The 25273-nt window shown below is 26.5% G+C and overlaps 6 protein-coding genes and 1 pseudogene across 7 annotated transcripts; 2 read left to right on the top strand and 5 right to left on the bottom strand.

Annotated features, from left to right (window-relative positions):
* Positions 1–1801: 1801 nt before the first annotated feature.
* On the bottom strand, positions 1802–3196 carry LOC113794382 (uncharacterized). The gene has a single exon (XM_027344502.2). It carries the CDS (start codon positions 3177–3179, stop codon positions 1866–1868), a length of 1314 nt encoding a protein of 437 aa, XP_027200303.2. The 5' UTR covers positions 3180–3196; the 3' UTR covers positions 1802–1865.
* A 512-nt stretch (positions 3197–3708) lies between these two features.
* LOC113794361 (uncharacterized) lies at positions 3709–5102 on the bottom strand. The gene has a single exon (XM_075821447.1). It carries the CDS (start codon positions 5014–5016, stop codon positions 3709–3711), a length of 1308 nt encoding a protein of 435 aa, XP_075677562.1. The 5' UTR covers positions 5017–5102.
* A 2370-nt stretch (positions 5103–7472) lies between these two features.
* Positions 7473–8550, bottom strand: LOC142645363 (uncharacterized). The gene is made up of 4 exons (XM_075821420.1): positions 8318–8550; positions 8164–8244; positions 7822–8086; positions 7473–7702 (listed from the first exon to the last, which is right to left on the bottom strand). Exons 1-3 carry the CDS (start codon positions 8470–8472, stop codon positions 7984–7986), a joined length of 339 nt encoding a protein of 112 aa, XP_075677535.1. The 5' UTR covers positions 8473–8550; the 3' UTR covers positions 7473–7702; positions 7822–7983.
* A 1143-nt stretch (positions 8551–9693) lies between these two features.
* On the bottom strand, positions 9694–11284 carry LOC113794398 (metalloendopeptidase OMA1, mitochondrial-like). The gene is made up of 4 exons (XM_027344521.2): positions 10931–11284; positions 10683–10861; positions 10276–10619; positions 9694–10217 (listed from the first exon to the last, which is right to left on the bottom strand). Exons 1-4 carry the CDS (start codon positions 11278–11280, stop codon positions 9723–9725), a joined length of 1368 nt encoding a protein of 455 aa, XP_027200322.1. The 5' UTR covers positions 11281–11284; the 3' UTR covers positions 9694–9722.
* A 134-nt stretch (positions 11285–11418) lies between these two features.
* LOC142645367 (uncharacterized) lies at positions 11419–12187 on the bottom strand. Its single transcript, XM_075821427.1, has 2 exons — positions 12075–12187; positions 11419–11864 (listed from the first exon to the last, which is right to left on the bottom strand). The coding sequence occupies exons 1-2, from the start codon at positions 12142–12144 to the stop codon at positions 11419–11421; spliced, it is 516 nt and encodes a 171-aa protein (XP_075677542.1). The 5' UTR covers positions 12145–12187.
* Positions 12188–15547: 3360 nt separating this feature from the next.
* LOC113794364 (protein spaetzle 3-like) lies at positions 15548–22424 on the top strand. 2 transcript variants are annotated; one of them, XM_075821425.1, is made up of 5 exons: positions 15548–15663; positions 20759–21255; positions 21336–21557; positions 21838–21963; positions 22043–22424. In XM_075821425.1, exons 1-5 carry the CDS (start codon positions 15652–15654, stop codon positions 22200–22202), a joined length of 1017 nt encoding a protein of 338 aa, XP_075677540.1. In that variant the 5' UTR covers positions 15548–15651; the 3' UTR covers positions 22203–22424. The 2 variants fall into 2 exon arrangements, with proteins under 2 accessions (XP_075677540.1, XP_075677541.1); XM_075821426.1 differs by lacking the exon at positions 15548–15663 and adding an exon at positions 19572–19906.
* A 961-nt stretch (positions 22425–23385) lies between these two features.
* LOC113788508 (stearoyl-CoA desaturase 5 pseudogene) lies at positions 23386–25047 on the top strand (annotated as a pseudogene).
* The last annotated feature ends 226 nt before the right edge of the window (positions 25048–25273 follow it).

The following is a 25273-nucleotide window of genomic DNA, read 5'->3' as shown; positions in this document are numbered from 1 at the left end:
AGTTTCAGCATAAAGTTTTACATATTTATCTTGAAAATTTTTCCAGAATATTGTTTTCGATCTATTTTTCTTACATTGATTATTGAAATTTTTGTGTGAAAGTTTATATAACCATTTTAATTTCACTTGAAATAATTCAATGACAAATACGATGAAAAATAAAACGGTCGTGAACAATTGTCCAACGAGATAAGACAAATCCGTACACATCACTGCAAATGCTGGTACACTCAAAATCATTTCATCTATTGTTGTAAGATTTCTTTCTAAGAATATAAACGCCCAATAATACCCGAAACCAAGTGTGCCTATAGCATTGATAATATATAAACCATAGCCAATTGTACCAATTGAATATAAAATGCAATAGAATTTTCTTAAAAATTGAAGTGATTGATATGGAAGTCGTGCTTCATTAAAATTTTGATTATTGATGATGAATTTCACGAATGATGAACGATAATTTAATACCTCGCTTGATAATTGTATAAACATAGCTTCAAGTATGATTGACAATATAAATAAATCCAATACAAATAAATCCATTCGATTAGTTTCAAGTATTGTTTCAATATGATGATATTTCATGAATGGATGAGTCTTTGGCTTTAAAGCCAATAATCCAGAACAGAATATTGCTGCCAATGTCATTGGTGTGAATATAAATGTCCATCGAAATGTTTCCAATGTCCATGGTATATTTTTATTCTTATAATCTTCAAGAGAAAATTTCAATCGAAATGTAAAGATTTGCAAATAATTAAAGCCACGTTGAAATATTTTCGCAAAACGTATATTTTTCGACAATTCTGGTTTGATCGATAGTGCCATTATTCGAAAAGTATGGTTCAATCGAATAAACATATGCAAATGATATGAATCTAAATATTGTGCTATAGTAAAAATGTCTTTTTTTCTCATTCAAATTTTCATTATAGATCAATCATGAAAAATTATGATGAAATATTTTTTCTCCTTGTTTATAAAAATAGTATTTTTCTTTGTAACGCAATCATCAATCTAGTATTGATTTCTTTTTTGCGCTATAATGCTTTGGTTTTTTTTAATGTATTTTAATGATGAATTATCAACTTTATATTTGTAATCTATTGAAAACAAATAAACAATACCAACAATAATAAACAGAATTAACTTTATAAAATGAAATAGAAATATGGTTTTTATGACAACCATTATTTGAGTAAAGTTAAAAAACATATCAAATCGATTTTTTGGTCAATAGTTAATGAACAATAAATTAACTAATTGTTCAGGTTAATTACACGATATAAAATGGTATAGAATTAAAAATTCTTGAAAAATTAAATTTCTTAAAAATTAATAATGAATTTCACGAAATTGCATTTTTTTCCATTTCAATTCCAATTATCGATCAATCAGTTTAAATTTGCTTTTTTAGTTTGAAAAAAATGATGATAAAATTTTTTCCCTTAGTTCCCCCAAAAAAATAATGTATTTCTCTTTGCAACGCAATCATCAAACATTTTTTTTTTTGCATTATAATGCTTTGGTTTTTTATTGAATTTTAATGCTTTGAATTATTAACTTTGTATTTTAAATCGATTGAACACACAAAAAAACCATGCCAACTATGAAACAGAATTAACTTTATAATATGAATCAAAATATGAATTATTTGAATGAATGAAACTTTATTAAGCGAATATTCTTACGAAATAATTGAAGAAGAAATTTGGTAATAGTTAATGAACAAAATGTATATCAAAATTATGTAATCATCAATAATGATAAATATTAAACTTATTTTTTTTTCTAGCAAAGTCAAATTTTTTAAATTTTATAATTTTTTTTTTTTGTTGTTGTTGTTGATCTAATTGTAAAATTCAGATTGATGTGTTCATACATAATTGTTCATAAAACATAAATATCATTGGAATGTTCATTAAAAGCAATTCAATGTATTTGAATTTTGTTATAAAAAATAGATGACCACATGTGAAACCAAGTTGATTTTCGCTCATAGTTTGAACGAACAGATTCGATTTGATTGTAGTACGGTTTATAATTATAATCCCTTGTCTTGTAATTAAATTTTCAAATTTTGTTTTTGATGATGACCATTGTGTTCGTGCTAACCAACACACTACAGATTTACAACAACGACGATTATATGATGGTAATCGTGCTACACGTGAATAAAGACTTGTTACGCAAACAAAAGCAGACATTAATGATAGAATTGCCGTAATACAGTATTGACTTATCTCTTTTTGTTCACTGTAAAACATGCATGATATTATGATGGATGATTTTGATACCATTTCAATATAGAGAAGCATCTTACCAAATGATCTATTAAAATCAGCAGTTTCAGCATAAAGTTTTACGTATTTAACTTGAAATTGATTCCAGAATATTTTTTTCAATCCACTTCTGTTCCATCGACGACTAAACATTCTTTGTGCAAGTTTAAATAATTCTTCTAATTTCACTTGAAATAATTCAATAACAAATATGATAAATGATAAAACGGTCGTAAACATTTGTCCAAGACGATAAGCTATATCCGTGCAAATTGCAAAATATGCTGGAAAACTCACAATTAATTCATCCATAGTTGTAAGGTTTCTTTCATAGAATATAATGGCCCAATAATATCCGAAACCAATTGTAGCTATACAATTGATAACATATAATCCATAACCAATCGTTCCCGTTAAATATACAATGGTATAGAATTTTTTCAATAATCGAAGATATTTTATTGAATGTTCATTTTCATCATAATTACGATTATTTATAATGAATTTTACAAAAGATGAACGATAATTTAATGCTTCACTTGATAAATGTAAAAACATTGCTTCCAGTATGATTAACATTATGAATAATGCCAATAGCAATAGATCCATACGCTCAGTTTTCAGTATTTTTTCAATATTATGATATTTCATAAATGGATGAGTCTTTGGACATAAAGCCAATAATCCAGTACAGAATATTGCTGACAATGCGTTCAATGTGATCAAGAATGACCATCGAAATGTCTTCCATGTCCGCGGAATTTTTCTATTCTGGTAATCTTCAAGAGAAAATTTTAATCGAAATGTAAAGATTTGCAAATAATTTAAACCACGTTGAAATATTTTGGCAAAACGAATATTTTTTTGAAATTTTGGTTTGATCGATAGTGCCATTATTCGAAAAGTATGGTTCAATCGAATAAACATATGCAAATGATATGAATCTAAATATTGTGCTATAGTAAAAATGCCTTCTTTATCATATTCAAATCTTCATTATCGATCAATCATGACAAATTATGATGAAATTTTTTTCTCTCTTTGTTTATAAAAATAGTATTTTTCTTTGTAACGCAATCATCAATCTTGTATTGATTTCTTTTGCACTATAATTCTTTGTTTTTTTATTGTATTTTAATGATAAATTATCAGCTTATTTTGCATTTGAAATCGATTGAAAACAAAAAAAAAGCAATACCAACTATAGTAAACAGAATTAACTTTATATTATAAATCGAAATTTGGTTTTTATTGTAACAATTATTTGATTAAAGTTAAAAACATAATGAATAGAACATATATTTTTGTCAAGGATAAATTGGTCAATAGTTAATGAACAATAAATTATAAGATGAATTTTCATTCAAAATTTTGAATCTGCAATGTAATTAGACTACATTTCAGAACATGTTTTATTTCATAATTATGAATCCATACATAATTGTTCATAAAACATAAATATCATTGGAATGTTCATTAAAAGCAATTCAATGTATTTGAATTTTGTTATAAAAAATAGATGACCACATGTGAAACCAAGTTGATTTTCGCTCATAGTTTGAACGAACAGATTCGATTTGATTGTAGTACGGTTTATAATTATAATCCCTTGTCTTGTAATTGTATTTTTAAATTTTGTTTTTGATGATGACCATTGTGTTCGTGCTAACCATTTAATTATAGATTTACAACAACGACGATTATGTGATGGTAATCGTGCTACACGTGAATAAAGACTTGTTACGCAAACAAAAGTTGACATTAATGATGAAATTACCATTATACAGTATTCACTTATCGCTTTTTGTTCACTGAAAAACATGCATGATATTATGATGGATGATTTTGATACCATTTCCATATAGAGTAGCATCTTACCAAATGATCTATTAAAATCAGCAGTTTCAGCATAAAGTTTCACGTATTTAACTTGAAATTGTTTCCAGAATATTTTTTTAAATCCACTTCTGTTCCATTGACGACTAAACATTCTTTGTGCAAGTTTAAATAATTCTTCTAATTTTACTTGAAATAATTCAATAACAAATACAATGAATAATAAAATGGTCATAAACATTTGTCCAAGACGATAAGCTACATCCGTGCAAATCGCAAAATATGCTGGAAAACTCACAATTAATTCATCCATAGTTGTAAGGTTTCTTTCATAGAATATAATCGCCCAATAATATCCGAAACAAATTGTAGCTATACAATTGATAATATATAATCTATAACCAATCGTTCCCGTTAAATATATAATGGTATAGAATTTTCTCAAAAATTGAAGAGATTTTATTGAAAGTTCATTTTCATCATAATTACGATTATTAATAATGAATTTTACAAATGATGCACGATAATTTAATGCTTCACTTGATAAATGTAAAAACAACGCTTCCACTATGATTAAAATTATGAATAATACCAATAGAAATAGATCCATACGCTCAGTTTTCAGTATTTTTTCAATATTATGATATTTCATAAATGGATGAGTCTTTGGACATAAAGCCAATAATCCAGTACAGAATATTGCTGACAATGCGTTCAATGTGATCAAGAATGACCATCGAAATGTCTTCCATGTCCGCGGAATTTTTCTATTCTGGTAATCTTCAAGAGAAAATTGTAATCGAAATGTAAATAATTGCAAATAAATAAAAGCACGTTGAAATATTTTCGCAATACGAATATTTTTCAGCGATCCTGGTATGATTGATATATCCATCATTTACAAAGTGTTCAACTCAGTAAACAAATTTGAATAAAATGAATCTATTCATTGTATCTATGAAACTAATTTGGGTAATTAACTAATTTGTTTCACAAATTCGGATCGATCGTCAATATTATTGTATCGCATAAGCTTCATTATTAGATTCATTTACTTCGCATGTATAGGCGACATTCGTATAAAAAAGTTCATCATAATCAATCCGATATTGATTTTTTCGTTATAATTTCGATTTTATTGCATATTAATGATCAATCAATAACATTTAAAATTTACAGTAAACACAAAATCATTCTCAATTAACAATTCTGAGTAATGTTGCTAAGGAAACAATTATTTGATTGCAAATTATAATGATGAATTTTTGGTTCATTTTTTTTTGCTGTCAACAATAAATTGATCATTACAATAAAAAAAATGAGAAACATATTTCAAGATTACTTTTATTTGTAATGAAATTAATGAGAATAATTATACTTTGACAATATCGATTATGTATTATTATCAAAATTATTCAAAATTTTTGAATGACAATAAATTCTGTGGAATTGTTTTTCGACTTATGACATTCGATTACTAATAAATTTATGGGAATTTTAAATTTTATTATCGTGAATAATAAATTTAATAAGATTATTTGTTATTGTGATTACATTTTATTCTAATTTTTATAATAATTAAGTATAATTTTTTTATAAAACATTATTATAACGGAAAAATTTAATAGAAATAATTGTAAACATTTATATCGTGTTACAAAAAATGATTGACCACAATAAAAACCTAAACGATTGTTCATCATTGTCTGTGTAAATAGATTTGATTTGATCATCATATAACTTCAAACATTACAATTCCATATATTTGAATTTAATTCATAACGATTATGTTGTGATCGTGCAAGCCAATTTAAAATTGATATTGTATATGAATAATTTGCTGAATGTAATCCAGAAATAATAACATAAAGACTAGTTGCATAAAAGAATGCGGATAAAAAACAAATAATGCATGTAGTATTATGAACACCCATTTTTTCTTGACGGCTATAATATATACAGCTCATCATAATAGCTGATTTTGATATAAATTCAATACATAATAATAATGTGCTTACAGTATGATTGAAATATCCAATTTTGGCAAATAATTTTATATATTGATTATGAAATTGATTCCAATACATTCTTTTCATTAATTCTTTTCGTCTTTTTATTCTTTTATTCATTTGATTGAATAATGAAAATAATTTATTAAGCCATATTTTGAAAAATTCTATAATAAAAATTACAAAATTTATCGAATGACATAATAAACCTATCATAAAATCAATATATAATGATAATATTATAATTCCAGGTACAGTATTTATTAATTGAATCAATGTAATGTGATCATGTGAATAAAATATTAATGAACAGATTGTAAACATAATATCGACACTAAATAATCCAATTTTAGCGATACAATGAATTGATGATGATATTAAATTAGTAATAATATAGAAACAAATAAGATGTTTTCTTCCATGTTTATCCAATTGATTTGTTTCAAATATTGTCCATCTTCGATATGCAAAAAAATCGCTTACTGAACAATGATATTCAAAAACATCATTGAATAAAAATAGCCATGTTATTTCAATTATTATAAATATAAAAACCAATTCAAGTACAAGTAGATCATTTCGTTGTGAACTTAACATTTTTTCAAATGATTTAATACTAACAAACAATGGATTTTCTTGTTTAATCGATGCATATGTTAATGATATAATTATACACCATCCAATTGTTGAAATAAATAAAGCATTTCGTATTGATTGATTTAATATCAATATACGTCGATTACGATAATCTGATAATGAATAATCAAAACGTATACAAAAATATTTCCAATATTTAAATCCTTGATCGAATATTTGTTCAATATTGTATTGTTTCAAATATCGTTGTATTATGTTTATTTTTTTATTTGGATCCATTTTGGACAACTGAACAAAAATAAAGCTACAATAGAAATGAAATAACTTTTTGGAAAAAAAATGATTGAATTTGAAACAAAATGTTTGTATTTCTTTGGAAATTCCTATAATGTCTTTATTATCATTTTATTGACATAGAAAAAGCCACAATAACAAAAAAAATAAAGTTAAAAATTTAACAAATGATTTTTTTTTCTCAATAATGAATGAAATATTGATTATCTTTTGACATCAAATTTCATTGAATTTTGTTTCATTTATTTTATTTTTTTCTTGATTCATAAATATTCATGATGAATCAATTTGATTAAAATTTTAATCAACTCAATGAATGTTTACAAATTTTTTCGTATTTGATAATAACAACAAATAACAGAATCTTAATGAAAAAAAGTCTGGATTTTTTTGGTTTTCCTGACTATCATGAGCAACGATTTTGTTATGAAATACTAAATTGATAATCGATTTTTTTAATTAAAAAAAACAAAAATATTTACTTTAAATTTCAATGATGAAATGAATAATAATACAAATGAAATAATATTGAAAAACAAAGACCAAAATAAACATTAAATAATGAAAAAACAAAATCAAAATGAAACCCAAAACAAAATTGAATTTTTGTTGTTGTTGTTGTTGTTGTAGTTGTTTTGTTGCCCAAATCTTCAGGAAAGCCAAAATGAATAGATAATTTTCCTATTTTATCAAAGAAAGAATTGAAAAAAAACATGATCTATATTGCACAACCAGACACTATTTCAATTTGTATGTATTTGGTAGAAGAAAAAAACGATAACATAATGACAAATACTTACAGGTTTATGACAGGTGTGTATGAAAATGGTGAAAACAATCACTTTTTCCCCCCGAAAAAAGTAATTATCATTAATTGACCAAACAAACATATGCTCAGTGATCATGGTTGTGGTGTGTTTTCACACACTTTTTAATCGGTTGAAGGAGAACATTTTTTGAGATTAAACATAGCCATTATTATTAAGACCATAATATGGATGTACAACTTTTTGATAATAACCATATGCAGGTAATGATGATTTACATTCATCTTCAACAATAATTCTATTTTGGATTTGAAAAATTTAAAAAGACAAAAATTTTCAATTATCATAGCATACGAAACTGAAAAACACACTTACATTTTACCACGTTTACCTCTTTTTTTATGACCTTTCAATATAATGTTTGGTGTGTTACAATTTTTACCACCAAATACAAAACTATTTTTTTGTTGTCCAAAATAAATTGATAATAAAATAATAACGATTTAAGAAAATAAATAAATCTACTTACACATCATTACCGGCACCTTTTTTACCACCAATTTTAATTATATAAGCAATTTTTGTATCAATTATCATAATCATAATCGATGACCATATTATTAATATAATAAATATTATCGGTTGATATTGTGAACGATAAAATTTTATCATCATCATCATCATTTTCACTTAGATTTTACTATTTTTGATTTTTGAATTCAATTTTTGAATGAGTTTTGCAAATGGAAAAAAACCCAAAAACCCAAAAACATTTACCGAACAAAAAAACAAGCACAAACAAATGAAACTATCAACCATGGAATCAAAGTGTTGTTTATCGACGAATATATTTCATTTTTTTAAACCAAATTTTTTTTCGCAAACGATTTAATTTTTGTAATTTTCCTTTTTTTTACTTTAAAATTCTTTCAAATCAGAAAAGAAAATGAAAAAACATTGAAAGTAACATATACAAATAAATTTCGAAAAAAATAGCACATGTAAATTAATTATTTCATTTTTTTTAAATGTTTACAGGTGAAAGAGAAACCGGTTCAATGTTCAATATGGTTTTATTTATTTCAGAAAAAAAAGAAATGAAAATGATCAAATCACATGAATGAATGAATGAATGAATTGTTATGTCAATTCTTTCGATTGATTTCGGATATTGATCTTTGACAATATAAAAAAAATCGGAACGATTCAATCAATGATAAAATATCAATCAATTTCTTTCATGCCGGTACAGTCTCCAATATTTTACAATTTCTTTTCAATTACCTGTTGAATGATTTCTTATTTTTCTGAAAATTTCAATTTCCGTTTCGATTATTTTAGTAGATCGGGAAATTTTTTACTCATTTCTTTCTTATTTTTGTGTCATTTATCCGAAAGAAATCTTAAACACAGATTCGTTGTGTTAAATGAAAATAATGTTTTTGAAGTTCAAAGTGAAATTTATTCACTAGCAAAATCTATTATGTAATTAAACAGTCTGTGGATCAATGTGAATCAAATCATTTTTTCGAAAAAATGGACCAAATGGCTAAAAAATAGTTGTAGATTTTTTTGGACCAATGGTCGAGGTTAATGGATTTTTTTTTCGTGCTGTATTGTCTTTCACAAATGAAAAGAAAAGAAAAAGTTCAATTTCAAATTCATTGAAGCGTTTCACCCGTGGTATTCGTAATTACCAGATAAAGTTGTTGTTTTTTGTCTTTTTTGTTCATTTGAAGACGAAAAAACATTAACACTGAATGAAAATTATCCGATTCGTTGCCAAAATATTTCCGATGATTTTTTTTCGGTGAACGATGGTTATCATCTCTAGAAAATTCGACAAATACAAAACAAAAAATTTAGGTCAATCGGTTTTCTTCCGAATCTATTAGTAACAACATCTAACAATTTTTTTATTTATTTATTCATCATTATTCAAGTGGATCACAATCACATTCATTACGAAATTCAATAAATTTTTTCATTAATTTTTCATCATTAAAACGTTTCCATTTTGATCCATTACTATGACCATGTGCATATAGATAATGTAACGCTAAACGATTATTATCCGATGATTCGGTGGTTGCAGTTGATTTTTGTTTTGATTCCGTTTGTTGTTGATATTGATGACATTTATCAATAAATCTATTCACTCGACGAACATCAAAACATGAACGTGATAATAATTGCATTGCAATACGATCAGTTTCTTCTTCAATTGTTTCGGAATAATTGATTTTTGATAACATTTTTCGATATTTTCGATAGAAAATATCACGTGCCCATTCATCATATGCAAATAAAATTTTTAACACGTCCAATTTTTCTTTTAGAAATTCATTTGGTTCAAAAAACCACATTAATCGACATGAATAAAGAAAACAAAGACCATTCCATATTTGTGTTGGTCGAAGATTAGTTAGCTATTAATTTATAAATGATTAAAGAATTTATCTTAACATATCATAACATTCAACTTACCGGTTCACGATAATGTTTCAAAATTGCATGCGATAATGAATGAGCAATCAAATAGGCAAGTTGATGTTCATCATTTTCACAAAGATCGACAAGTTTTTTTGTTAAAATCAAAAATTTTTGCGAACGAATCGTATATGAATTTAAATTTTCATTATCATCAATAATTATTGTTGACCATGTTTGATCAATTTGTTCATCATCAATATATTCTTTATTTGTTTCGATTAATTTCTTTAAAATTCTATCACATAATTGAATTGATTTATGTGATGATGGTAAAAATTGACCATCATGTTCAACAGTTAGATCGTTTAGTAAAAGTCGTTCATAAAGTTCATTGACAGCTAGGTAAAACACAAAATAAAATAAAAATTTTGATTTTTATTCAAAACAATTATATAACTTACAATCAGACATAATTAATATATAGTTTCGATCGGTTATTTTATGTTCTTCAATCATAAATAATAAAAAAACAATATGTATGATTATTATTAAAAATATAAAAAGTAGATGATAAACAGAATCATAAACCAATGAATTGACTTTTTCCTCTCTTGATGATTCAATATATTCGACTATTGAACTGAATAAGGTGAAATAAAAGTTAAAGAGAGAAAAAAAAATCCAAATCAAATCCATCATATGAACTTACATTGGTCGCCATAGAATCATCGCGAGAATTGTATTTTTTTCCGATAAATTTTTTAATCGAGATAATAATGATGAAACTTGTTTACCGGTAATTGGTTGTTCAATTTGACCTTGTAAAATACCTGGCTCTGATTGTTTTGTTATCTGTACATTTGTGGATTTTTTATCGATAATTTTAGATAATTGAATTTTCGATTTCGGTTTCGGATCATTATCATTAATGTTTGATGATGATGATGAAAAGAATCTTGATGATGATGATATGAACAATGATTTATGTGATTTTCTATACAATGATAATCTAAACGATGATGAATAAACTATAAATCGATTATAACGAATAAGAAACATTTTTCCAAAAAAAAGAAGAAAAAATATTCAAGAATTACAAAAAAAAATTCTGAAAAGAATGAAATCTTCAAATAGATCAGCTGATTTAATCAACAAGCAAGCATGCAGCAAACACAGAATGCACATGCGTAAATCGAATCATATAGAATTTGTTGTTGGTGTTGATATAATTCGTTTCGAATCAAATTCATTTTGTTCATTTTCAGGATTTTGTTGTAATAACATTGAATTATTATTTTGATGATTATGATTATGATTGATAATCCATTCATTTGTTAATTCAATTGGATTAAATTCTGGTGGTGGTTTTATTGATGGTGCTATTTGATAGATATGATCATCAACATTTTCATCTAATGTTGTTGATGTAACAAGAAAACGACGTTTCATCATATTTGATGTTTGTAATTCTTCTAAACGTTGTTGTAAACGACGTTTATGTAAAATATCAAGTTTCATTTTTAAATACATTGATAATAAATATGAAAATGTAAATAATGATGAAATAATTTGTAACAAAATAATTGACCAACGATATGATTGAATTGTCATTGATAAAATGGCTAATAATATATTTAAAATTGCTGTTATAATAAGAAAGAAAAAATGTTCTTTAAATATAGCCAATAATTTTATCAATATTATAATGAATGTTATTGAATATGAACAAAGTAAAAATGTTTGATCAATTGAATTTTGTATAAGAAATAAATGTCTTATGAATAATGTAATTAAACCAATAATCAATAATGATATTGTACAAATAATCATATATTTAAATATGTTAACAATACTCATTTCATCATCATCATCGTCATCATCATCTTCATCATGATAACGATAGTGGTAATCATTGGTATCCATTTTGACAAAAATGTCTCAAATTTTGGCTTTATTCAGATGTTTTATTCAGATGTTTCGCACAACTGGATGAATTACAAAAAATGAACGAATAAAATTCTTAAAAGATGCAATCACATAAGAAGAAGAAAACAAAACAGACAAAAACAGAAAGGTAACAATGATAATGATGAGTCATATCCTTATTTCATTTTTTTTTTTTTTTTTGATTTTAGGTTTCAAATTTCATTCAAACAAGATGAGAAAAATTCAAGAATTCGCAATAACTCGTTCATATGAACTGAAGAAGAAAAAATCTTAAAACTTGCTCAACCATCGTCGTCGTCGTAGCCGTCGCCGGTTTTTCATCTTTTCAAGCTCGATTAATAAGCTGTGTGTTTGATGTGAATTCAACAAAGCTTGCTTGCTTGCTTACTTAAAACCGATGGCCACTATTCAATTCGATGATTCAACAATAACAACCAACCAACCAACAACAACAACAACAACGAAATAAAATGCAATCAAATTTCTTCTTTCTAAATACATACATTTGATGCAAAAAAAATAATACCAATACACACCGATACACACACACATACACATTATAATTCAAAAACCTGGAAGTTTTTTTTCCTCTCATCATCATCATCATCATCATCATCATTTATCTCCCCCCACTCTCCCTCGCTTACAGGATTGTGCTACTGGAACATTGTTTTTTGATTTTCATTCATTTCAAATTTGTTCCAGCAGCAGCATAGGAAGAAGCAGGGCGTCACTTATCATTAATATCGTCATCATCGTGATTGAAATTTTTTTTTCTTGTTGTTGTATTTGTTAATGATGATATGATGATGGTGGTTGAATCCGTAGTGTCCGAATTTTATAATTTTATACTTGGTGTAAATGTTTATGGATTTTTTTTTTTTTTTGTTTGTTCTCTATTTCAAACCAGGTGTTTTTTTTTGCCAGGTTACCATCATCATACATGCATGTTGTTATTGCCGTTGTTGTTGCCGTTGTCTTGACGTTTATTGTTTCTAAGCGACAATTGCTATTTTCTGGTTGGGAAATGTAAAACTTTATTTGATTTTGATTTTCTATTTTAATCATTCCTGTGTTTTTATGGTCATTGATCATCATCATCATCTAAAGTTTCATACGGTAAATCATAACATTAAATATTTTCAACAACGGTCGTTCACGTTTAAATCGAATGTTTTTTTGAATTTCGGCTACTTGGTTACCATTCATTCATGGTTTAATGTTGAACAAATATTAGACTATTTCCCATTCTTTTTGATACATTCATAAACAATGTACAAATATACAAATAGATCATCGATTTGATAATTTCGGTTAACACAGAAAAGATCAATGCTCCTTTTTTTTCCTTCTCTACCTTTGAATATTGAATTTTGTACAAAAAGAAAAATAAAACAAATTGACTTGAACAAAAAATAAAATGTTTCGTTTTTTCCAGGTAAAACTGATGATGATAATGATGATAAGACAAAAAAAAATCGTCATTGTTAACACCCACTTAATTGATAGTCACTTCAGTGTGTGTGTGATATGGTGACGGTGGTGGTTATCACTATCATCATCATTTATTGATCATGTTTGGCATTTGTCGAAAACAAAAAAAAAAACAATCATCATTCGAACCAGGTTCGACGATGTTAAATTGATTTGAAAATTTTTGAATAATTTTCCACGATGGACGATACCGTTTTTTCTCGTAAAATGGATGGATGTGTTTGATGAACAGAAAATATTCAAATATTTTCAACATTGAAAATCGATAGATTGTGATCGATCAATCGATCGATCGTTCGATTGATTGTTTTCATCGATCAAAGAAATGAAAAATTTCTTCATATTTTTCAATATTCCCGTAGTCAAAATAAAAAAAAATTACCGCAAAACAAAATTAATGATGGCCACACAGTGATGATGATGGTGATTGTTGTCGTTATTATTATTGTGGTGATGGTAGTAACTTATACGAAAATCACTTATCATCGGGACTTCTCCATTTTTTTCGTTGTTGTTGTTGTTGTTGATCAGAATTTGATGATGATCGAAACTTCGAAGCCGTGAGAAGTGCCCTTAAGGTTTGTTTATTTCGGGGGTGGATGATGATGATGATGAATATTTCTGGAATTTACATTCCTTTTTTTTTCTTTTGCTTCATCGTTTATCCAAATGAAGCAAACAAACAAGAAAAACAAAATCGATACCCAGATAATTGATGGTTTTCCCAAAACCATAAAGTTCAATCATGTATTTTGTGTTGTTTTGAAAAAACTTTCTATCCCTCACTCTTCATTTGTGTTTGTGTGTAAGTGTGGGAAACAAAAAAATTCAAGTAAAAAAAATAATTCCAGTTGCAATTTCAATTATCTGTTAAGAATTTTACAATTAAAAAAACTCTTTTTTTTCAATGGGAAAATGAATCAAATTAAATTAACAATTTCGATAATGATGATGATGGCGTAATGATATACCAAGTGGAACACAAACAAATCAATAAATATCGATATTCGATAAACATTGACCAAATGGATTGAAATGGTTTTCCGTAAATTATCTTGGTCAGCAAGAGATTTGAAAATAATCGTTTGAAAATGGCCAAAAAAAAATCAAACTATACGACATTGGTAAGAAAAAAACAAAATCATGTTTCAAACATTTTTGCACGACTAAATGATGATGATGATCATCATCATTTTCTTCCTCCTCCCCCTACTTTTCTTCACAACAATTTTTAAATTCATAAACTTACGAAAAGAAAAAAAAGCAAAACTACCAAAAATAGTACCCTGTGTTCGTGTTGTATGTTTTCAATTTTTTTTTCTTCTTTTCTTGTTTTTTTTGAGAAAGAAAATGAATGAGACCCTCCTCCTACAACAACAACAACAAATCACTATTGGTAAGTTTTGGTTGGATCATCATCATCATCATCACTATTATCATCATAAGGAAAAGAAAATAGAAATTAGATTGACATTGATGAAAGTAAGAATGAATGAATGAATGAATGAAAAATCGTGATGGTATGTCTGTTTAGCGTTTGTGTGTGTTCATGGGTTGTGCTTTACTTGTTGTTGTTGTTAGATTCTGTATGGTTCATGCATTATCTGATGTTTGTTGTCTAATGATTTTTTGTTTTTTAAATTTTTTTGGTTGTTTTTTGGTTGTTTTGGTTTCTCAAATCAATTCTATTGATTGAATCATCAACATATCAGTAAATTTTTTTTTGAAATTCTTGTTAATTTCTATTGAAAATTACCTAGTGAAAGTGTTATTTGAACCAAACTGAAATTACTTTTTTTTTGTTTCTTCCATCATGGCTATTGATTGTTGTTGTTTTTGTTGTTTGTTTATTGAATGTAAAAATCATCAAAATCAGCCATTTAATCCTTTGTTAACAATGATTTTATTGAATTTTTAAATGTAACAAAAAAGAAATTTTTTAAAAAATAAATTTTTCCACCGAAACAACAAAGTAAATCGCAAACAACAATGTATTTATCGGTGAGTTTTTTAAATTTTAAAATTTTTAATTTTTTTTAAATTTTTTCACAAAATAAAAAAAGAATCTCTAAATTGATAAAAGTTGAACAAAACAAAAAAAAAGATGATTTATTTGAATCGCAAAACAAATCATCATCCAGATCAACAAGATTTAAAAAGAATTAAGAATTTTCTTTTTCACATAAGCATTTACATATCGAGAAATTCAATTCAATCATCATCATCACAAGTTGTCATTCATTCATTCATTCAAAAAAGCAAAAAAAAAAAAAATCAAAATTCAAAATTCAAATTGAATTTAATTTCTCTGGTTTTTTTTCGTTCATCATCATTTATATCCGAAAAAAAGCCCACCTGTTGCTGTTGATCACATAACCAACAGATGAAATTCAAAAAAATCAAAAATCAAAAAAAAAAAAAAAAAAACGCTCCACATGGTACAAAATGATACATCACAAATCAATATAAATTGTTGTTTGACCATTCAAATGAAGCTTTGATCCATTCAAACGATCAATCGATCTATCTATCGATCGATTGTTGGTCGTGACCTTTTTAAATAAAAGTAAATAATCACTGCCGCATCCAATGTATTAGATTCAAAGATCGAAAGAAAAAAAAACTTATGAAAAATTGATTTTTTTTCCATATATATGATTTTGACATAGATCCAGAAAGAAAAAATCTTCTTTGAAGAATTAGAAAAGGAAAACACATTTCAGTAATGTTGTCATTTGTGACAGCAGAAAGTAATGCCGAATTTTTCATTATGAAAAATGATTTAAAAATTTAAATTTTGTCGGAATTATTTTACGAACCAAAAAATGATAATCTTTGTCGGCCACAATGTTGATGATGACAATAAAAAACCGATGTAGACAAATTATCCAATTTATTAAAATTTTTGGTTTTTGATTCGGCAATTTTTTTTCATCTAAATCAAACGAATGAATGAATGAATGAATGAATGTTAACAAACGACCATAAACTTCCTGTGATAAATGAATAAAGGAAAATAAATTGATTTTTCTCATTTTGAAAATTTGATTTGGTTTGGGCCAAATATAGTTTTGACTATAATGATGATGTCAAGTCTATTTAGACAACAACAAGCCAAACCAAACCAAACCAAAAGGAAAAAATTCAATTAAGATCAGATTAAATCATCAAATGTCCTGGACAAATCATCCAGACATAGGTGTGTGGAAATAGACACACTGTGTAAATCGATATATCGAATAACTGAATTTTTATTTCTTTTTCATTTTGACTATTTTTACCGAATAAAATATATTGAATGAAATTTTTTGTTTGTTTGTTTGTAAATTGTAAATTATCGATCGACTTTATGATCAATCGATCGATTGATCGATTGTAAATTATTATTATATATTTTCAAGATTGGCGACCAAATCAATTGATTGTTAAATATGATAAACCAAATGTCCAATCTATTTTCACTTGATTCCAATAAAACACACACACACAGACACATTATTCATTATCGTTTCCGATATGATTTTGTTTTTTTATTATTATTATCTCGTGGCTGGTCCTCTTTTCTCTCACTCTCTCTCTCTCTTTACTCGTGTTTTGTTCATTTCATTCAATTTTTTCTCTTCAACTAATGATGATAATGATGATAATGATGGTGATGATAGTGCGGATGACATTGACCCAAGTTTGTATTGAAGAAAGTCATAATTATTTAGTGTTTTTACGACTATGACTTTTGATGTCGGTGGTGGTGGTGGTGATGGTGTGGTCAGCTTTGTTTATTTCTCCAAGAAATATTCCAGTTCAGGTGACAATAAAAAGAAGAAATCTCGCACTTGGTCAACAATTTTGTTTTCTTTGAAAGAAAAAATTTGAATTTATTATCATTGTCATTCGGTAATAATGGTGAAGATTGCAGTTAATCTTTTATGATGATTATATGTATGGTTATGATGATCAATGCTGTAAAATGATGATGGTCATGGTTGTTGTTGATGTTGGTTGACTCGATTTGCATATGACCACCGCCATCATTATCATTATTATTCATTGAAATCGATTTATAACAAGAAATAATATAACGAGTTAAGCAACAAAAAAACATTCCAAAGATATTTAAATAAACTTGAAAGAATTCAGTTTTTGAAGCAAAAAAAGCGAAACGAAATGAAAATTCACTCTTTTTTTCCAACCTGTTGACAGAAAATTTATGATTTAAAGTTTTGTCGTTTTATCACATTATATTTTCATTTTTCAAACCAAAAAAAAACGAAAAAATTTCTCGTAAAAAACATTCCATTATCATAAATTCCAAGATTAAAATTAGTTTCTTCGTTGTTGTGTTTTGTATCGTTTCTAAATACTCCAAGCTTAAAAATTGAACGAAAAATTCATCAAAAAACCAACTCTGATCTGATTAAAACAGAAAAAAAATGTTGACCTAAATTTCATCAAACAATCAATGGTGATGATGATTATATGATGAAACAAAACGTACTATGACCCGCTGACCAATCATATGTCAAATGTCAATTCATTTACTATATGACCTTTATATCAAATGAAAAAAAAACAAAAAAGGTCAAAACATTAGATAAATGAATTTTACTTCTTTTCCAATGATGATGATGATGATGATTGTCCATTAACACCATTATTATTCTTTTTTTTCATTGAACAATCAATTATTGAGCCAAAAACCAAAGAAAATAACCAAAAAATTCTCAATGAATAAATGAATGATGTGTTTACACAAAAATGATTCTTGATGATGTTTAGTTGATTGTAAACAAAACAAAAAAAGCCACATGGTGTGTTTGTGTGTGTGTATGGTTTAATGGTATTCTTAATGAATAAATTCATTCATTTATTTACTTTTTATGAAAATATTTACCGATTGTAACTTTAGTTGTTTATTTAGTTTGAAAAAAAACGTGTCAAAATTGATTTTAATTATCATCGATCATCCATTTAATGATGTTCATTGATTTTTTGTTTCGAATCTACTATTTTTATTTTCATCAATGAATGATAAACAACGGAAATAAGTAGAAAAAGAATTTCACAACAACAAAATGTTAATTAATCATTCAACTTGAGATTCTTTTCAGATTAAAGTTTGTTTTGTTTTGTTTTGTTTTGTTTTTTTGCCTATATCAATCTGCGTGAGAAATTTTTTTTCAAAATGATCGATGAATTGAATTGTTTCCAAAAATTTGAATTGAAATCGATTATTATTCGATTGTCTTTCAGAATTCATTGAAAATTAGATAAGAGCTATGTTTGTTTTTCCGATGTATTGCGTTTTCAATCATCAATTTCCAAAATAATTCTTCATCAAATGTAACGTAATAATGATGTGATTGAATTTGGACAACAAAACAAAACAACAACAAAAAATCATTGAAATGATAATGTAATTTTATCAAATTACATGTAACAACAACAACAAACAAGCCGAAAAAACATTACAAATAGAAATTGAAAGGTAAAAATGCCGCCAATGTTTAGTTGTTTGGATTGAAAAGAAGAAGAAGAAGAAGAGAAAAAAAATGACACATAATTTTTCCGAAAAAGTTGTTGTTGTTGATATTTGTTTTCGCTTGTGTCCAATGATAATGATGATAATGATGATGACAACCTTTGATGTCTCGATTGTTGATTCGATTCCAATTATCATTATTATCATTTGAATTTCCAATTCAGCAAAAAAAAATTCAGTTTTTTTCTCGAAAAAAATTCATTTTTGATTTTGAAATATTTTTTTTTGTTTAAATTGTAAAATCAAGATTTTACAAACCTTGTTTGTAAGAAATGAGAAAATTCTTGTTTTTCTCTTTCTCTATCTCTCTCTGTGATTTGACAAGAAAGTCACAGGTAAATCACATCATCATCATCATTCAAAGTTCAAAAATCACCCTCTCTCTCTTTCTGCTAGTTGATGATCGATATTATCATTATTATTTTGTTTGAGAAATAAGAAAATGAAACAAAACTACGACTAGACTTGAACCGACCGACGGTCAAATCGTGACTGGCCGTTTTTTTTCTTGCTATAGCTCATCATTTTTGAAAAAAAAAGAAAAAAATTTACTTTTTTTTCAAATTCTATACTAGATTTTCACGATTCGTGATCTACGATTTTTTTTTTTGCTTGTGTTTGTCCAGAGTGAGTGTGGGGAAAAGAGCGAATCATTATTGTATGCTAGTGGTGACCACCACCACCATCATCAACATTTAACACAAGGTATAAAACACACACACAACGATACTGACCGATCTGATCAAAGCCGTCAATTATGCATACATACATATAGATCTTGAATCTTTAAGAAGATCATTTATGTTTTGGCCTTAATCATCATCATAATCATCAGCAATGTTGTTGTTGTTGTTGTTGTTGATGGATAAATCACCATAAGGATAGAGAATCATATTTGGGAATTATCATTTTATGCAAGCGAACAAAATGAAATGATGGTGATGAACAAAGTTGTTTGTTTGGATTTAATAATAAAAAAATGAAATTCTTTATTTAGGTTGTATTTCTTATCATCATCATCATCATCAAAATTATTATTATTATTTTACAAAAAAAAAAAAAAAAAAAATCAAACACATTCATCTTCAGTCATTGTAGTTGTAAATTCACGTACACGACGTATTGATTTTTTACAACAATAATAACCGATACAAATTAATAATATAAAATCAATTAATATCAAAATAATAATACCGATTATAAACCATTCTTTATCATATTGAAATGGACAATAACCAACATCATCATCAGTTAATATTGATTGTGTTGATGGTTGTAAATTTTCATCAATTACAGTTTCATTTATAGTTATTAAAGTATCATTTATAGTTATTAAAGTATCATTTATAGTTATTAAAGTATCATTTATGTTTATTAAAGTATCATTTATGTTCATTTTTTTTTCTTTTCACTGACAAAGTCAACCAGAAAAAAACAAAACAAACAAAAACAAAAACAAAAACAAAACAAAACGTAACAATAAACATTGTTTTTTATGTTGAATAACTTAGAAATTTAATTAATGAATTTTTGGAATTTTTCATTTTTCATTTACAGATCTCATTGTTAATGCATTTTTCAATGCAATTATCGATTATGGTGAATATTATTGAATCATCGGGTGATAATAAACAACAACAACAACAACAAACTTCAACAACAACAACAACAACAATAATAAAAACATATCGTTGTTTACGTCGTGAACAACAGATTATATGTCCAACAGATAATAGTCAGCTAATAAATCTATCTAAATCATCATCAACTGAAACAAATTCAAGTATAAAATTTGGACCAAATATGTATCATAGACAATTTACAATATCATCTTTACCATTGTCAACATCATCTTCGTCATCATCCGCTGAAAATAATGACAATAAAAATTCTCTTACACATGTGATCTATTATACAAAGCAATATTCTGATAATAATGATCAAAATACATTCGATTTGAATGATGAAGATGAACATCAATTTATGCATCAAACAAATATTAAAGAACATATTATTGATGATGGTAATGGTCATCAACAACGTAAATTAAATAAGTAAATTTTTTTCAACTTTTTTCCTGAATTCAAGGTTAATCCATTCTTTCGAAATTTTTTTTTCATTTTCTTTCGTTTAGAGTCAAAATTAACACATTTATCGATGATAATAAGGCAATGATTCGACGAATGTTTGGTGATTATGGTCATCATCATCTTGGACAAAATGATGGCCATTTAACGCCAATGTTACCATATGATGATGATGAATTTCGTGATCATTATTCAAGTTTTCATAATCAACATTCAGGTCATCGTCGTAGCCGGCGTTCGATTAAACCAAAATTATTGTCTGGTAATAAGTAAGTTTCTTTTGTTTGTTGTTGTTGTTGTTTTTCACTACGAAAAAAATCGTGCCATTCATGTTATTTTACTCGTGTTTTTATCGTTTGTTGATCGGAAATTTTTCAATGAAATTTAACTTACAACTTTTTTAAAAACTTGAGAAAATTTTGTTGTTGTTGTTCCGGTCACGAGAGTGACGACCTTGTTACTTTTTCATTTGAAAAAATAAAATTTGATCTAATTGTTTTTTTTCCAAAATTTCATTCATCTAATTTTTTTTTTTGTTTAACAAACAAGGATCGATTCATGTGAATCAACAGTGGAAATTGTAACACCATATTGGGCATCAAATTCTGCTGGAAAAATTCGTGCTATTGTTAATACACAACATTTACAACAAGCAATACAACAAGAAATTTGCCAGTAAGTCACCAACAAAAGATGGCGCCATGTGTCTTAGTAAATATTTTTTTTAATTTTTTTAATTTTTTTTTTAATTTAGAGCTGTACAAACAAGAAGATGTAATGCAGATTGTCGTTGTGAACAAAAATATAAATGGCATCGTTTATTAGCATATGATCCTGATGATGATTGTAAAGGAATATTTATGGATTGGTTTCTATTTCCATCTTGTTGTGTTTGTCGTTGTACTAGATATTGACCTGTAATTGATGATTTTTACCCAATACACACAGACACACACAAACACATGAATACCGAAAATATTATCGATTTTCGGACAACAGATTCGATCATTTTGTAAATTTTTTTTTCATCATTCACATTACACATTTATAACTGTATAATAATTGCAATTTACTACATCTACATCATCATTCTATTGAAAGAAAGAAATAAAAATCATTTTGTAATAAAAATTCAATGAGAAATTCAGAAAAATCGTTTATCAATTGTGATTCACACAAGCAGTGATTGTTGTTATGAAATTTTCCAATCAAAGAAAAAAAAAGAAACTTTAAACCAAATTCGTAACGAATGAACAATTTGTCCATTTTGTAATTTGCTTTCGGACACATCATCATCATTGTTGTTGTTGTCATTCATTTATCATTCATTTTATTTTACAATTGAATCAAAGGATTCAAATAAGAAAAAATGTTCTTTTTTCTTTTCTTTTCTTTTCTTAAGTAACAATGTTGTTGTTGTTGTTGTTGTTGCCCCCATTGTGTGTTTCAAATTGGAAAATTTTAAAAACTTTTTTTTTGTCATTGATGAAAATGATCGATGATCAAATGATTTTGATGCTTTCTCAATTCTGAATGAATCAAATTTTCTCTTTTTTTCCTTTCAATCTTTTCGATTGATTGATTGATTGATTGATAAGTTGTCGGAATTGAGACAAAAAAAAAGAATGGATTATTTTATGGTTGATGATGAAATATGGAAAAAGAAAAAAGAAAAGAAGAAAAACCCGTTGCGATCCCAAAAAACAAAACGATTTTTGAAGAAAATATAGTAACACTTGACCTTTGTCCCATTTAATTTCTTGATTCAATTTTTCTTTTTCGTTGAATATTTTTGTCTTTGTAGATCAAAATCAAATGATGAGTAGGTGATGAAATCTAAGTTCCTAAATGATAAACAAACAGCATCAGGTTTAGATTTGTTCATGTTTCATTTTTTGACATTTAATTTTTCTTTAAAATGGGTTTTTGATAATCAAATATGTAAATATTTATTTTTTCAACCAGAAAACAAAGCAAAAAACTGATAAAACAATACTAAAGTTCTGTCAAAGCTGAACATAGACATCTCTTTGATGAACCTTTCTCATCATTTTCAAAAACAATCTCTTTCGTTTTGTTTTGGTTTTGAAGAAAATAATGTTCTCTGTTCCATACTAAATGAAACACAATAAATAAAATAGAAATGGTCAAACAACACTTGGCATTTTTTTCAAACTGAACAAATGATGATGATTGTTATTTGATGTGATGTGTGTGTGATAATAATAGAAACAACATAAAAGGTGTGTTATAATATCGTTTTGGTGAGACAAATTGAATTTTCATCGTTCACATTATCATCATCATCATCAGACTTTAAACATCCGAAACAAATTCGATTATACAATAAACATTGTGATGTGAAAATTGTCAACAAAAATAAAAAAATTGTTTTGCTGATCAAATTCGTAAGAAAAACAAGAAAAAATGGTCAACAGTACATCAAATATTCATTGTGAACAATTATTCTGTGATTCTGATGATCAAAAAGAATTTATTAATGAAAAAATGAATTCTATTGAAGATAATAATAATGATAATGATAATCAACAATATGAATCAGCAAATGATTGTAATGGCTATGTATATCGACGACAAATTGTTTGGCGAAATGTTTTTGCAATGATATTATTGCATTTATTAGCTGTTTATGCATATATTTATTTTGGTTTAGACAATCGTATAACATGGTATGTTTTATTCTGGCCAGATATTCTTGCACGTATATCTGCATTAGGTGTATTAGCTGGTAGTCATCGATTATGGTCACATCGATCATATCGTGCACGTTTACCATTACGAATATTTTTAATGATTTTACAAACAATGGCATTACAGAATGATATTTATGATTGGTGTCGTGATCATCGTTTACATCATAAACATAGTGATACAAATTCTGATCCATATAATGCACGTCGTGGTTTCTTTTTTTCACATATGGGTTGGCTTATGGTAAGAAAACATCCAGATGTTATTAGTAAAGGAAAAACAATCGATTTATCTGATGTTTGGTCTGATCCGGTTGTTCGTTTTCAAAGACGTTTTTATATACCATTAGTATTATTATTATGGGGTATATTACCAACTTATTTTTGTCATTATGTAACTGGATATACAATGGTTGATTGTTTTTTTGGTGCAGTTATTGTACGTTATGTTTTATCATTACATTATGCATGGCTTGTAAATTCGGCTGCACATTTATATGGTTATCGTATGTATGATCAATCAATGGAACCAAGAGAAAATCGTATGGTTGTTTATGCTAGTATGGGTGAAGGTTATCATAATTATCATCATGCATTTCCATGGGATTATTCTGCAAGTGAACATGGATGGTTAGAATGTTTTAATATAACCACTGCATTTATTGATCTATGTGTTTGGTTAGGATTAGCTTATGATCGTAAAAAAGCTGATAAAAAAATTATACAAAAACGTATTGAACGAACAGGCGATCATGAAAGTCATCGAAAATATTTTGGTCCAGGAACATTGGTCGATTATTTATTGGGAATTATATCATCATATGGATTTCTTATTGTTACATGGACATTACGTTATCTTATTAATGGAAAATTGTAATTTTTTTTTAAATACTTTCTTTAAAACAAAAACTTAATGTGTATGACAATAATTTTTAAGATAACAGAAAAACATTTTTGACAATTTTTTGTAAAAATAATTCGTAAAAAAGGGACAGAAAAAAAACGATAAATTTTAATATTAATAAATATCATTTATTTTATGATGAAATTGGTTATGTAATAGTTTTTTATTATAATAACAAAATATGAACCGTCACAGTTTTTAAACCATAATTTTATTATTCTATAAGAAAATGTTGCTAATGTTGGCAAATTTATTCTAAGAATTACAATAAAAAACTCTTCTAAAAAATATAAAATAATTTATTATGTACTTTTGTTACTTTTTCCACATTATCTAAACCTGGATACGAATGATTTTTTTGGCTGTGCAC

This window comes from Dermatophagoides pteronyssinus, unplaced genomic scaffold (genome assembly GCF_027571235.1).
Source record: "Dermatophagoides pteronyssinus isolate colony J.1.1.1.1 unplaced genomic scaffold, Derpt_VIB-CSIC_2022.12 sq0010, whole genome shotgun sequence".
NCBI classification, from domain to species: domain Eukaryota; kingdom Metazoa; phylum Arthropoda; class Arachnida; order Sarcoptiformes; family Pyroglyphidae; genus Dermatophagoides; species Dermatophagoides pteronyssinus.
The sequence above is the reverse complement of the archived record's forward strand: the minus strand, read 5'-3'. Positions and strand labels throughout refer to the sequence as shown.